Here is a 16,013-nt window from a genome sequence, read left to right as displayed (position 1 = left end):
AACTCGGGCTCAGGTCGTGATCTCGCAGCCCGTGAGTTCGAGCCCCGCGTCGGGCTCTGTGCTGACAGATTGGAGCCTGGAGCCGCTTTGGATTCGGTGTCTCCCTCTCTCTCTGCCCCTCCCCTGCTCGCCCTCTGCCTCTGTCTCTCGAAACTGAATAAATGTTAAAAAAAAAAAAATTTAAACCAGGCCATCTCTGATCCCCTCCGAGCTCACACCGTGCGTTTTCTCGGGTGCCAGGGAGTGAGAAGGCTTCATCCTTCATCCTTCACTTCTATTGCTTTAGGTTACGTTGCGGTCACCTTTGGTAAGAGAGGGGGTTTGGCGGAATCGGTTTTGATTCCTGTGATTTCAGGGCCTCAGTCAGTCTGTCTTCACCAAAACACTGGTAGGTGCCTGNCACAGTTTGTGGATTTGAACTCTGTGCGGGGGGTGGGGGGACTCTGTGCTGACAGCTTGGAGCCTGGAGCCTGCTTTGGATTCTGTTTCCCCCTTTCTCTACCCCCCCCCTGTTCACGCTGCCTCTCTCTCTCAGAAATTAAAAAAAAAAAAAATGAGATTGATTTTGCCTGATAGGTTAGCCCTGCACAGACTCACAGATGAGGGGTTTTATCATCAGAAACAGAACCCATAGAAACAGAAGCAATAACCACCATCACCATTATTTACATAATATAATCCTTGCTGCCGTGAAAAGTAGTTTCCAGTGGTGCTTCTTATTTATAGAAGGACAAGCAAAGAATGAGTAAACCGCGAGATATATTTTCTTTATTTNAAAAAAAAATGAGATTGATTTTGCCTGATAGGTTAGCCCTGCACAGACTCACAGATGAGGGGTTTTATCATCAGAAACAGAACCCATAGAAACAGAAGCAATAACCACCATCACCATTATTTACATAATATAATCCTTGCTGCCGTGAAAAGTAGTTTCCAGTGGTGCTTCTTATTTATAGAAGGACAAGCAAAGAATGAGTAAACCGCGAGATATATTTTCTTTATTTGTTTAAGTGTTTACTTATTTATTTTGACAAATAGCATGTGCATGAGCCAGGAGGGACAGGGGCACAGAAAGAGAGAGAGAGACAGAGAGAGGGAGAGAGTGAATCCCAAGCAGGCTCCACACCATCTGCTCATGGAGACAGATGTGGGGCTTGAACCCACAAGATCACATCCTGAGCCCAAACCGAGAGTCGAATGCTTAACCGACTGAGCCACCCAGGCACCCCCATGAGATCTGTTTTCAAATACCGGTGACATTTATGTGCTTTGTATAGTTGACAACCCAAAGTATGCTGTGCTCTCTTGTAGGGTTTCTAAGTACAGGAGACCAGGCGGCTAAAGGCAACTACGGGCTCCTGGATCAGATCCAGGCGCTACGGTGGATTGAAGAGAACGTCGGGGCCTTCGGCGGGGATCCCAAGCGAGTGACCATCTTCGGCTCAGGCGCGGGGGCGTCGTGCGTCAGCCTGTTGACCTTGTCGCACTATTCAGAAGGTAACAAGTGCGTCGCCATGTTGGTGCACAGCCCCCAGGGCTGAGAGCGGAACACGCGTGGAGTTCACGGCCAAAGTCCTTGCTGGTGGCGTTGCCATAAGTCTGTAAACCTCCCCAGAAAATCCACCAGACGACACGACACATTGTTTTCTCTAAAAAACCTTAATTTTTAAAATTTGTTTAGAGAGAGAGAGAGAGAGCAGGGAAGCGTGTGAGTGGTGGAGGGGCAGAAAGGAATGGAGACAGAAGATCCCAAGGAGGCTCTGTGCTGTCAGCGCAGAGCCCAATATGGGACTTGAACCCGAGAACCGTGAGATCATGACCTGAGCCGAAACCAAGAGTTGATGCTTAACTGACTGAGCTCCCCAGGAGCCCTTCACGCTGTATTCTTTTAGCTCAGCTTTCTACTTTAACCATCTAAATGACAACAATTCAATGCTGGTTATAACAACGGACTCCTTTAGGAAGACCACCACTCTGTGTCTGCCTTCCTGACTTTATTCGGTCACCGCTAAGTGTTACGAATTCTCACTTCAACTTGGGAAGGGTAATACGGAAGAGAACCATTAGTGTGGAAGACGGACGCAGATCTGCACGTTACATAGGCAGCGTGGCTGTGGCCATGTGGTTTTGACGATAAATTTGTGGGTTTTTTTAATGTTTTATTTATTTCTGAGAGAGAGAGGGACAGCGTGAGCAGGGGAGAGGCAGAGAGAGAGGGAGATACAGACTCTGAAACAGGCTCCAGGCTCTGAGCTGTCAGCACAGAGCCCGAAGCGGGGCTCGAACCCCTGAACCGCAAGATCGTGACCTGAGCCAAAGGCGGACGCCCAACCGACTGAGCCACCCAGGCGCCCCGGTGTTGTTTTCAAAGTCACTTGTGTGACCCGTGCATTCGTAATGGCTTCCTGGCTCCTCCTTCAAAAGCAAAAACAGAACAAGGGCACCTGAGTGGCTCAGTCGGTTAGCATCCAACTCAGGCTCGGATCATGATCTTTTGGTCCTTGAGTTTGAGCCCCACATCAGGCTCTGTGCTGACAGCTCAGAGCCTGGAGCCTGTTTCAGAGTCTGTCTCTCTCTCTGCCCCCGTCCCCCGGCTCGCACTCTGTCTCTACCCCCAAAAAATAAACATTAAAAAAAGAAACAGAATAAACAAACAGACAACCCAGGAAAATGCAAATACACATTCTCGGTGATGATCTAAATTATCAAGGTCAGGTTATATTTCCTTCTGTGCCATTGGTTCGTTGAAGAACTGCACCGTTTTTATTTGAACCATTTTCGTCAAAAGCACTTGAAACCTTAAAGGAGTTATTTGTTTTCTTTAGAGTCTTGCAAAAGGAATGAAAAGGTCAAAAAATTTTAAATACTAATAAATAAAAATTGCATATAAGATAGAATAAAAAAAAAAAAAAACCTGAAGAGGACCTTGAAGCTCATCTACTCCAAAGCCCTCATTTATCAAAAAGGAAGTTGAGCTCAGAGAGGTTGCATAGCCTGCCTAAGGTCACACAGCAAGTGACGGAGCTTGGGATGAAACCCAGCTTCCCAGACCCTGATTCAAACCTATTCCCATCTTTCTTGTTTAGCTATTAAAATGTGGGGAAGAGTGGAGGGCAGTCTTGATCTGTGCAGAATAGACTTTTCTTATGGGATTCATGAATATCTGTGCACAGAACAACTCTCAAGAAAGCCCTGATGGCCTCTCCTGTTTGGTATTTTACTTAGCAATTGCTTTTCCACTTTCGGCTTCCATTGTTGAACTTCAGATTCCCTCTGCGGGTACTCAGCAGGTCTTAGGAAATAGACGTGTTCAGCTTGAGGAGAAATTTTAACTAGTCACAGGCACTGATGTGACAAGTAGATTTGCAGCTTAGTAAGGAGATTCAAAATGTACCTGTTATCAGCATGCTCAGTCCAGGAGCCATAAGCAACCATTAGTCCAATCAAAGGTAACAGTGTTGGGACACCCAGGTGGCTCAGTCGGTTAAGCGTCCAGCTTTGGCTCAGGTCATGATCTCGTGGTCCATGAGTTTGAGCCCCGTGTCGGGCTCTGTGCTGACAGCTCAGAGCCCGGAGCTGCTTCGGATGCTGTGTCTCCCTCTCTCTCTGACCCTCCCCCGCTCATGCTCTATCTCTTGTGTCTCTCAAAAATAAATAAACGTTAAAAAACTTTTTTTTAAAAAGGTGACAAGATTATAGATTATTTCATAATGTCTCAGGAGAAGTCGCATTAGGGGCCCACGTTTATATTAACCCTTCATTTTTACAAAAACAAAACAGTGGATAATTAGAGGAGTCATTGGTAAAATCAATTCCTATAGCATTCCAGAAAATATGTAGACTTTCCCATGTGTCAATTGTCAATTGATACAGTGTCTGTTCTCAAGTTAGCAAGTAGTTAGGATGAGCTTCCTTAGTGATCAAACACAGTAAACCAAATCATTGGAGGAAGAGCATTAATTACTTAAATCAGCAGGTCGGAAATGATCAAGGTCCTTGGGAACGCTATGCATGGGTCGTGTCTCCACAAAGCAGCTTTCTAAACAACCCAGCAGTGTAACCAGCACTACAAAAATACCTAGATAGATGGCCTAGATTGATACTTCTGGCGATGTAGTCTAAATAAACAATCAACAGATGCATGGAAAATGACGTTTTCTTGAAGATGGTAGCCACGATACCATAGCAAAGAATCAAATGAGAAGCTCCAAGATTAAACAAGACAAGAAAGTTATAAGGAACATGTGCATTTATTTAAAGGAACAATAATTAAGAATATTTAAGAATTGTGCCGAAGATGTACAATAGTCTGCATATATTGGACGCAGTTGTACAAAAACACATTGAGGGGGAGTTAACCAAACAGTAAAATGCTAACCAAACTTGCATTTTATGGTATGAACTATGGGTGGTATTTTTATTTTCCCAAATTTTCAAGTTTGAGATTGAAAGATAATCAAGATTCAGAGATAATCAAGCAGAGATTATATTCTGTAACAGACACATACACACACACACACACACAATGCATAGCTACATCTGTCATGACCTATAGTTGTGACAGGATAAAAAAAAAATCTAGCAAAAGTTTTCTAATCCTGATTATTTTAACTCCTGAAAATCTTCAGTAGATCACATATTGACATCATTTCTTAAAGAGGCTTCAACGCATTAATCTTGAGAGCCAAACACACAAGTCAGTAGTTGCACATCTCGGAGAGTATTATCAACGTTGGACAAATGGCCCCCAAATGACTTTGATGATGCATTGAGCAAAACCAGATCGATTTAAAATCTTCTCTTGTGTGTCATCTTTGGGCAATCCTCCAGTCTTTAGAATCACATCTTCCTGATTGCAGTCATGTTTTCCTCACTTGATTGCTTGTGTGACCTTAAAACTCTACGGGGCAGGAACTTCTGGGCTCCCAACCGAATCCTCTGCCAGGATCCCCTGAGAGATCAGAGCCACATCACGCTGGAATTCAAGAAAATGACAGGAAGAGATAAGAAACAGAATGCTATCATTTTATACCCATCATCTCTTCTCCTATAGTAGTGAAAAATACAGGGTTTCAAAAATTTTTCTTTTAACTTCCCAACATTCGTGTGCTAGACTGATCCGGTAGAAAATTGTAAGCTACACAGATTTTACTCACCAAATTGCCCAATTTTTTTTCATTTCTCACCAAACAGACATTTTGAACATGTGGCTGAATACATTAGAGGAAAGTCTGGGCTTTGAATTGATGCAATTTTGAGATCAGTGATTTTTTTTTTGAAAAATACCTTTTAGTTGGGCAATCAAGTGAAGATTCCTTGAGGACTAGCTGGCTTAATTAATATATTAGTTGTGAAAGCTCAATACGTCCCGTATACATATATATTCTTTTCACGTTTTATTTATTTTTGAGAGAGAGAGAGACAGCATGAGCAGGGGAGGGTGACAGAGAGAGGGAGATACAGAATCTGAAACAGGCTCCGGGCTCTGAGCGGTTAGCACAGACCCAGACACGGGGCTCGAACCCATGAACCATGAGATCATGACCTGAGCCGAAGTCAGACGCTTAACTGACTGAGCCACCCAGGCGCCCCTCAATATGTCCAATATATTGAGGGTGGAAATACAAATACATCTCTGAATTTATATCCTGAAATTGATTTTAGTGGATTTTTTTTTCTGCATCGTGAAGTGGTACCTGGATTTGCCAGTGAGGCAAAACGGTCTTTGATGTCTTCTTGGCTCAAAGCGTATTTTTAAGGAATGAGGGTAGGTGATTATTCTGGGAGGGTCTATTTGTACCAGCATCTGGGGATGGAAATGAAACACTGTCTTAAATTGTGGAGTGATAAACAGACTGCATGTTTTTTACCAGTGGAGCTAAATTGCAAATGTAGTTTCACCTTCTTAAACCCCGTGTGTGTGTGTGTGTGTGTGTGTGTGGTGTGTGTGTGCGCGGGCCCGTGTGTGTTAGAGCATCCCATAAAACAAATGTCCAGCAGTAGGGGGCGGGGGAGAGAAGGAGCTGGAAATGAGTAAAAACTCCTGAAAGAGCTGAATGCCGCTGTATCCAGAAATTCACATGCCCAAGAGACAATCAGAGCCTTCTTCCCTAAGTAAAAGCTGCTTTTCTGTCTTTCGGGTTTTCATTTGCATGTGTACAACTTTGCACCTGCAGGTCTGTTCCAGAAGGCGATCATCCAGAGCGGGACCGCCCTGTCCAGCTGGGCAGTGAACTACCAGCCTGCCAAGTACACGCGGATATTGGCAGATAAAGTCGGCTGCAACATGCTAGACACCACGGACATGGTGGAATGCCTTCAGAATAAGAACTACAAAGAGCTCATTCAGCAGACCATCACCCCGGCCACGTACCACATTTCCTTTGGCCCCGTCATCGACGGGGACGTCATCCCAGATGACCCGCAGATCCTGATGGAGCAGGGGGAGTTCCTCAATTACGACATCATGCTTGGTGTCAACCAGGGGGAAGGCTTGAAGTTTGTCGACGGCATCGTGGACAACGAAGATGGCGTGACGCCCAACGACTTTGACTTCTCCGTGTCCAACTTTGTGGACAACCTTTATGGCTACCCAGAGGGGAAGGACACTTTGCGAGAAACCATCAAGTTCATGTACACGGACTGGGCAGACAAGGAAAACCCCGAGACGCGGCGCAAGACTCTGGTGGCTCTGTTCACCGATCACCAGTGGGTGGCCCCCGCGGTGGCCACGGCGGACCTTCACGCTCAGTACGGCTCCCCGACTTACTTCTACGCCTTCTACCACCACTGCCAGAGTGAGATGAAGCCCAGCTGGGCGGACTCGGCCCACGGCGATGAAGTCCCCTACGTCTTTGGGATCCCCATGATTGGCCCTACCGAGCTCTTCAGTTGTAACTTCTCTAAGAACGATGTCATGCTCAGCGCTGTGGTCATGACCTACTGGACCAATTTCGCCAAAACCGGGTATGTGCCTCCCCACGGTAGCTTCTTCTTGCTCCTCTCCTAGACTGTCCGGTTCCTCCATCCAAGTGCATCCGTGACTGAACGGAGTGCAGGATGGACGCACACGTGGTAACAGTGGGGGCTTGCTTTCTCCTCCTCCGTAAATTGTTTCCTGTCCACCAGATTTTTACTAGAGTGCTCCTTGCATATTGAAAAATCTGCTTCCAACCTGCTACTTCAGGGTTCAGGTAAAAATGGTAATTCCTTTGGAAGCTGAGCCCAGAATTTCAAATCTAAATAGGTCTCCTTTGGTAAGTAGTAGAGGGATATTAAAACACGTGTGCTACGTGGCAGTTTGTGTTTATTGCGTAGCCAATGAGAACAAATGAAGTCTCATAATGCATCTAAGAAATACTATACGTGTGTGTACATATTAACACACACACGTATGCATTTCTCTAACAGCTATGAGATTTAGTTCCTGTATATACATGTATTTGCAAATATTTATTCATTTATATATCATTTGTACATATTTATTTAATAAATTAATATGTATTTCGTATATATGTGTATATACATACCGCAAAGGAAAGGACCTTAGCTAAATGTAGTACAAAACACACAAGCCACACATATTTTGAGAGAGAGCGTGCCTGTGAGTGGGGGAGGGGTACAGAGAGGGAGAGGCACTGTAAGCACAGAGCCTGATGCAGCGATCAAACCCACAAACCACAAGATCATGACCTAAGCCAAAATCAAGAGTCAGACACTCAACTGCCTGAGTCACCCAGGTGCCAAAAGGCTCCCCAACATTTAAAAATTTTTTAAATTTTTATTTATTTTTGAGAGAGAGAGAGAGAGACAGAGCACAAGTAGGGGAAGGAGCGAGAGAGAAACAGAATCGGAAGCAGGCTCCAGGCTCCGAGCTGTCAGCACAGACCCCGACATGGGACTTGAACCCACGAACCATGAGATCATGACCTGAGCCGAAGTCGGACGCTCAACCGACTGAGCCACCCGGGCGCTCCCTAGTCAATGACTATTTTTATGTCACTTATTTATTATATTATTATAACATCCCTAGGGTGCTGTGACCATGTACCACAAACGGTGTGGCTTAAAACCACAGACATTTATTGTCGCCCTGTTTTGGATGCTAGAAATCCAAACCACAGGCATTCGCAGGGCCGAGCTCCCTCCGCAACCTACAGACGAGAGTTTGGTGCTCCTTTCTAGCTCCCACATTGCATTGCCCCTTTCCAGCCACATGACTGCACTGTCTGTGTCTGCATCACACGGTGGCCTCCGTATGTGTGTCTTCAGATGGCCATCTTCTTCCAAGGGCATCCATCATATTGGCTTAGAAGTCCAACTTGCCCCATCTTAGCTTGACTCATTCCATCTGCAACGACCCGATTTCCAAATACGGTCACATTCTGTGGTCCTGGGGGTTAGCACTTTGGCTTGTGTTATTCATTTGACGGGGAGGACAGTTCAACTCATCACCCCTTTTCAAGGCACAATGATGCCCAGTGGTGTCATTGAACTTGGGTATGTGATGCCTTTCCTAGAAAAGTGTCATCCTCTTAAAGCAGAGAGACGCACATGGCCACTTCCCAAATGATGGCCATGGCTTTCCCTACATTGCCATCCAAACATAGCACTCTTTTCATAGTATCTAAACACACCATCCTTACTCACCTTAGTGAAAACTGCATACTTTTTTCCCTTATGTGTTTTGGACGTGAACTTTATATGATTTTCTCACATGGTGATCGTTCATCACCAGTATAGCTGAACCATTAAAGAAATGGTGAAATCCAAGCAAAGCCATTAAAGTCTCGTTAGCTCATCTTGCCTTGGCTAGAGCTCTGAGGCTGATGCTCTCTTGGCGTTGAAAAGAGAAAGAAAAATGATAAAGGAAATTAATCGGTGTCGCACAATGGGGAAAAAAAAAAAAACTCCTAGTGCGAAATGGATTATTTTCACCAAGACCTATCAAAGGTTGAGCCAGGATTAAAAAGACCACAGCATTCTGTTATTGAGTGCTTCTTTTCTTGTCGTGGCTCTGATTCCTAAGGTGTCTGTGCCTGGCGCCTGTGGTTCATGCCCTCGTGGGGAACATAGTGACAGAGGTATAAAGTGGGCTTCATCACGGGCCAAACGCATTCACATGGCCATTCGTGGTATGTGCTCATGACGGTGCCAAAGCACCGGGAACAGATGAGAAAAGAAGGAGGGGACATCAGCTGGAGGGGAACAGCTGTCATCTGTCTGGAGTCTAGGACTTCAGAGAGAGTCAGCCTCTCCCTGAGCAAACAGGACAGAGACAAGGGAGAGCTGTGGATGTCAGTCGGAAGATCCTGGACTGGATCCAAACAGGAGCTATTTTTACTCCTCCAGTGCCTGTGGACCACAGCTGAAATAATACTTAGGGATATTAATGCAGTGAGTTTTTCTCATTCGTTTGGAAAGGTCATTGAAGTGACTCAAATCATCCTCAAAGGGAGTCACTCAGAACTTCCTCTAACATGAAATGCAAAGCGCAATCGTCCGGGGTCAGTAAGTAGGGATCACATCTCCGCGGTGGCCAGTTTAACGAGGAAACAGAGCATCGAGCAGACGGGCAGGCTAGTGATTTAGGGATTTGTCTGTACATGGCCAAGTCATAAGAGGCGGTTGCTAGTTATTTATTTAACTAGGGTAGCAATGCGGTAGGCTCTGTGCAGACGGGTATTTCCTTGTCCCTGGAGGGGGCTGGTTCAGTGGTCCCAATGAAGATGAGCCAAAATGGCGCCAGTAACGGAACAGCGTAGGCTAAACCACGTCTGACGCCACTGTGTGAGCACGGTGGTTAACTCTGTTCTTCAGAGCTCGTACTCTGGCCCTGACACACAAGCCATCAACTGCACCGTCAGCACTAGAGACACAGGCGCTGGATAAATATCTCCCCATCCATCTAATCCATCTATCCCAGCACTTCAGCACAGAGACAGGATTGCATCACATCAGGGCATGCTTTGCCATCCTTATTGGGTGGAATTTCCAGTCTTGTGTACCTTACAGAGAGCACATTGCTGTTCCTTAATGCTCGTGCGTTAGGCCAGGCAAACTATGCCCTGGTACTGCTTGTCGTACAACCCAGAGCTCACAGGTATGACTTTATGTCTATCTTTAAGTGTAAATACATGGCATGCATATGGAAGGCATGGAAGAAGGAAGGTGGAGAGGGAGGGAACGAAGGAAGGTTCCATGATTCAGTTTAGAAGACTCCACCACGGGGGCGCCTGGGTGGGTCAGTCAGTTAAGCATCCGACTTCAGCTCAGGTCATGATCTCACGGTTCAAGGGTTCGAGCCCCGCGTCGGGCTCTGTGCTGACAGCTCAGAGCCTGGAGCCTGCTTCAGATTCTGTGTCTCCCTCTCTCTCTGCCCCTCCCCTGCTCATGCTCTGCCTCTCTCTTTGTGTCAAAAAAAGGAAAGTTAAGAAAAAGAAGACTCAACCTAAACAGTGCTGGAAAAGAACAACATAGGCCAAAACAATAAGCACTAGTCTAAAAATAAAGCTGATGTGGAAAGTTTTGATAAATGAGAAGTAATGTCAAGGAAAAATTAAAACTAATCCCAAGGTTTACAAGGGATTAGAAAGAATTACAACCTGGGTCGTAGAAAATCTCTTTGGGAATGCGAGCCCTGACTGGTCCGTAGAATCCAGGTGCTTGTGGATCAAACACCGATTCAGTCTGAGCTCATTTGTTGGAGGAAGTGCCAATAAAGGGAACATGGAGGAAAAGTTGGTCCCTGGTGAACATGATGCAACGAAGTCAGCACTTTAAGGAAGCAGGTGATGCATTGTCCACCGAGGGCCTGACTTAAGTGGCATTGGAGTCCAGAGAATGAAAAGATAGTTCTGGCATGGCAAACGCAACCAACACAGATTTCAATTTTTTGACTTGGTCTCAGGATGGCGGTGTAGGTCTACATCACATGCCATGTTGACTGTTGACGTGGTGGGTGTCCTATATTCAGCCTTTGGGAAGACTCAGAGGCCCTTAGGGTGCATGACTTAGAGCAAGCTGCAGCCCGTGTCTGGTCTTAAAGTGACCTTTATGGCCAAAAAGCGTGTAAGTAGAATGAATGAACATCTTGACCTGTTGTCTGGGTGCAGATGTGACACTGAACCCATTCTCTTGATGCGATGCATGTGGTAGTCTCCTTAGACATCTGGCAACAAATAGCCAGGTACTACGTTATGTTAGGTGTAAGGAGAATCACATGCCATCCAAAGGAGCCTATCAGAGTGTTTACTGATATTTCTAAAGAAATCATATTACCTATCTCGAGCAAATAAAATGGATCACAAGAACTTAGAAATGCCCTTGACCATCCTCTGCCCAAATGATGTCTCAAATAAATTGTGACAGGTGAAAATGTGTGTTTCAGGTGCTGGGAATTGTAGATGCAGATAGCATGGAGGTTTTCACTAGGGAGAGAAGATACGTCCCTTTCTTTCTGTCCTGAATCATCATGATCTTTAATTTTACTCATGGAAATTAAAGCATGCCATACGCGGAAGTCAAGTCTAAAAAGCAAGGCGCTGATATCCCACTTGGAGGTCTTGCTATCTTTGGAGTATTTGACAAGGGAAAATGATGGACTTTCATAAGCTCTGTGAGTTTATCTTGGTTTAAGGCTTCTGACCGTGAATCTCCAAGAACTTTAATAGATAGATTGTATCAGGCTAAAGCTTACTTACCTGGATTTTCAAAATCCTCTGCTCTATTCTTTGGGAACAAAATAAATGTGTTTCTTTACCTTTCAAATGCACACCGAATTTCATCAAAAAGAGTCCAATATCCAACGTGAACCGAATACTCTTTTTCCTAGATGCTCTCTGCTTAATAAAAGGTCCACACAGCTAATAGACCCAATTCAGTGAAATTAGATCAATGGAAAAATAGTAGGAATCTTCACACCTTTCCTTGCTTTTAGAGCAATAAAAAATGGTGGCAGAAGTTTCCATGGCACATTCCAATTAAATAGGAATTTTTTCAAAAATTTATTTCAGAAGACTCAAATAAAAGAAACATGAGGTGCTATATTGAATCCAGCCTTTTCTGAAACATGTAAGAATTTTAGGAATCAGAGATTAAAAGTTTTTCTTTAATATATTAATGTTTATAAACGAACAGATTAAAAACTCTGCATTAGGACCTATCATTTTAGATTTTATTTTCTTGATAGCATTAGTAAAATAAAAGATTGCAGCAGTGAGTGTGTACTCAGTTAAGTTGTAAAATTTCCTCATCCTGTATACCATGTATATAATTATATCCGTGTTTCATATAGATATCCACATATATAGTATACATTGTGCAGTATATACTATGATATACAGTCTACTTTCACAGAGTATATAATATACAGTATACTTTTATGAGCATATACTATATATAACGTGTAGTATATACCATATATACTGTGGTATAGAATGTACGCTATATGAAGTATATAGTATGCCATATATACTGTAGTATACAATATGTGATATATAATATACTGTGGTATGTAATATACATTGCTCTGATGTATACCGTGTATAGTATATAGTGTACCATATATTCAGTGGTATACAGTATACTTTTATATGGTGTATACTGTAGACAGTGTATAATACCCTATACCTGCTATGATTTATAATATATACAATATACAGATATAGATTGTATATATACAATATATACAATATACAGATATATTGTACTATATGTACCATGGTAAACAGTATACTTTTATATGACATATGCTATATACAGGATATAGTATATTGTACGTGCTATGGGTGTTACAGTCCTCTCTCTAAACAGTTTTTAGGTATTCTACTTTATATATTGGCAGAAGGGGTTAATATTTATTAGGCTCTCACTATTTGTCCCACACTTTGTAGTGATTTTTTTTTTTTATCCTCCGTCAATTATATCCAATCCCAGTATAGATGAGGATGATTAGGCCAAGGAAGGCTTCTGACACTTGTGCAAGATTTTGCAACTGTCATGCGGGAGAGCTTCAGAGCTTAATGCACAGAGATGACTTTGACAGCCTCAGACTGAGGGCAAAATCCTTCTTTTAGCAAAGGCTGCACCTGTTGGTCAAGGTATTGTTTGCATCCTGCACAAGGCATAGGTCACGTGTGTGGACTTGGGACTTTCAGGGAGGACTTCTGGTACCCCTGTCTGCCAGCACACGAGCCAAAAGGCAGCGGCTGGAGGTGGCTTTGTAAATGCTGCCAGAAAGTTCTTACGTGGAAGGTAGAAGTTAGAACACTGAGGCCAGAGATCTCTGCGTGCACGTCCCAGCTTCCTCTGGCATGTACATGATGTCTGAGTGTTCAGTGCTATCTCCCGGTGACATCTTACTGTGTGTAACCTCACAAGTTCCAAAACAAACTCACGTCAAGATGAAATATGCCTTACACGTCACTTTACCAACCGTAGAAGTAGATGNGGGGGTTGTTTATTATAGTAAAAGAGTTGGTGGCAGAGATGTTTAAAGTATCATGCTTTCTGGATTTCCCTTTCATTTTGATGATTCTCATTCTGCCTGTGCCCACTTGTGTAAATAATAAGACAGTTCTTGGGTTCAGAGTTGGCCCGGCACATGTACCATCTACAAAAGCCCTCTGTTTCTTGAACCGTGTTTTACTTCTCCTTAACATGTTAACTTCACCAGGTCTAAAAGCGTGATCTTATCACCGTTCTTCGAATTAATGGGATGTTATTTGATATTTATGTGGCTCAGTCTACAAAAGGTTTTCAAGTATCCAACTATTCCTCTTTCAAAAAGAGAGCAAACTCATGATGCATTCATTTCACCATGTCTTCACCTTTTGCAATGACAGAGCCTATTTTTATTTGATTTTTAATACACATCTTCATTCTTAAAACTTCTGTACATATCTGTCCACCTCAGAAGTCACTCTTGAGCAAGAAAGAAAATGGCTTCATTTTGAACAATAGCCTCTAAATCAGGATTTCTCAACCTCGATACTGTTGACGTTTGTGACGAGAGACTTCGTTCTCTGGGGGGGCCTCTCCTGTGCACTGGAGAATGTGGAACGTTGTCCCTAGCTCTCTACCCACTCATGCCAGCACACTCCACACGTGACAACCAAGTATGTCCCCAGACATTGCCAAATGTCCCTGTGTGGACAATACGTCTTGGTTGAGATTTATGGCTCAAGAATAGCTAAGCTTGAAATCCTGAAAAATTTCCTACGCCCATTTTTTTCTTACCTTTTTATTGCTGGAGATCATTTGATGCGTTGAAAAAATGGTAGAAACATTATGAAAATGCCAGAACTCTGCCAGCAGGAACTATTTTTAAAATAAAAGGAAAAGGAGACTTTCAGGGAAAGACAAAATGGTAGCCATGGATGGATTAAACCAGTGTGTTTGTTGGTATCTGGGTACTTGGTGCTCATCAAGAGGTCTTGGTGAGCTCGATTAACCGGTCGTAATTCCCTCTTGTATTTGACGGTGAGATTTACTTGTCATCTGTTGAAGGGTATGACCTTTTTTTTTTTTTTTCTCCCCCCTTTTCTCTTCTTCTGTCCCCAGCGACCCAAATCAGCCTGTTCCTCAGGACACCAAGTTCATTCATACAAAACCCAATCGCTTTGAGGAAGTGGCCTGGTCCAAGTATAACCCCAAAGACCAGCTCTATCTACATATCGGCCTAAAGCCCAGAGTGAGGGACCACTACCGAGCTACCAAGGTGGCTTTCTGGCTGGAATTGGTTCCCCACCTGCACAACCTGAATGAGATATTCCAGTACGTGTCAACAACCACAAAGGTCCCGCCTCCCGACATGACCTCCTTCCCCTACGGAACCCGGCGGTCTCCCGCCAAGATATGGCCCACGACCAAACGCCCAGCCATCACCCCCGCCAACAACCCCAAACACTCCAAGGACCCTCATAAGACAGGGCCCGAGGACACAACCGTCCTCATCGAAACCAAACGAGATTATTCCACCGAGCTGAGCGTCACCATCGCCGTGGGGGCCTCCCTGCTCTTCCTCAACATTCTGGCATTCGCGGCTCTGTACTACAAGAAGGACAAGAGGCGCCACGAGACACACAGGCGCCCCAGCCCCCAGAGGAACACCACAAACGACATCGCTCACATCCAGAACGAAGAGATCATGTCACTGCAGATGAAGCAGCTGGAGCACGACCACGAGTGTGAGTCCCTTCAGGCCCACGACACGCTGAGGCTCACGTGTCCTCCAGACTACACCCTGACGCTGCGCCGGTCTCCGGACGACATCCCGCTCATGACACCAAACACCATCACCATGATCCCAAACACACTGACGGGCATGCAGCCTTTGCACACATTCAACACGTTCAGCGGAGGACAAAACAGTACCAACCTCCCCCACGGACACTCGACCACTAGAGTATAGCTTTGCAGTTCCTTTCCGCTCCATCTGCTCCTCCCCGCTGGAGAGAGGGAGGGAGAGAGAAGCGACCTGTGCCCACCAGGCGGGTGGGTCATCCCACTGACGGAGGACAAAAACGAAGAGCGGGGCGCCATCTTGTCCCTGCCGACACATCCCACTGGCATTTCGCAGTACGACGAGATCCACTTATGACCCTATGAAATGTGAAAAAGTATCCATTGCTGTTACAATACTGCTTTAACATCTCCAGCTCTCCAGAGGACGCTTAGCGTGGCTGGGACATCACCATCTCCAGGACTTGGATGCATCCCGTGTTCACAGTACAGGCCGACACTTTGGGAACCCAGCCAGGGACGCTTAAAAAAAAATTTTTTTTAATTAACCATTGAAAACGAAAAAAGTTCTTTACGTGCCATACGACGGATGGCTCAACTGAAGGGAAGGAAGAGTCTGTGGGCTTTGACCCAGCGCATGGAGCTGTAATCCAGACAGAAGGAAAAGTAGAATTGTTATTACTACAAGAGCCGACTATGCAGTAACACACGTATAGTTCTGTGCAAAGAGATGTTTTGCCAGCCTGAACTGTATTTAGAAAACTTTGTAA

The 16,013-nt window shown here is 44.6% G+C and overlaps 1 protein-coding gene across 1 annotated transcript in view; it reads left to right on the top strand.

Moving 5' to 3' along the window:
- Nucleotides 1-15,977, top strand: part of NLGN4X (neuroligin 4 X-linked) — a 239,939-nt gene extending 223,962 nt beyond the window's left edge. Inside the window, exons 3-5 of the mRNA XM_077754700.1 lie at nt 1,312-1,497; nt 6,177-6,966; nt 14,563-15,977. Coding sequence (XP_077610826.1) covers nt 1,312-1,497; nt 6,177-6,966; nt 14,563-15,412 — 1,826 coding nt within the window. The 3' untranslated portion in view covers nt 15,413-15,977. The remainder of the gene's footprint in view (nt 1-1,311; nt 1,498-6,176; nt 6,967-14,562) is intronic.
- The last annotated feature ends 36 nt before the right edge of the window (nt 15,978-16,013 follow it).

The sequence above is a fragment of the Crocuta crocuta genome, unplaced genomic scaffold (assembly GCF_008692635.1).
Source record: "Crocuta crocuta isolate KB4526 unplaced genomic scaffold, BGI_CrCroc_1.0 scaffold221, whole genome shotgun sequence".
NCBI lineage: Eukaryota > Metazoa > Chordata > Mammalia > Carnivora > Hyaenidae > Crocuta > Crocuta crocuta.
Note: the sequence above shows the minus strand (reverse complement) of the source record. Positions and strands in the feature narration are given on the sequence as shown.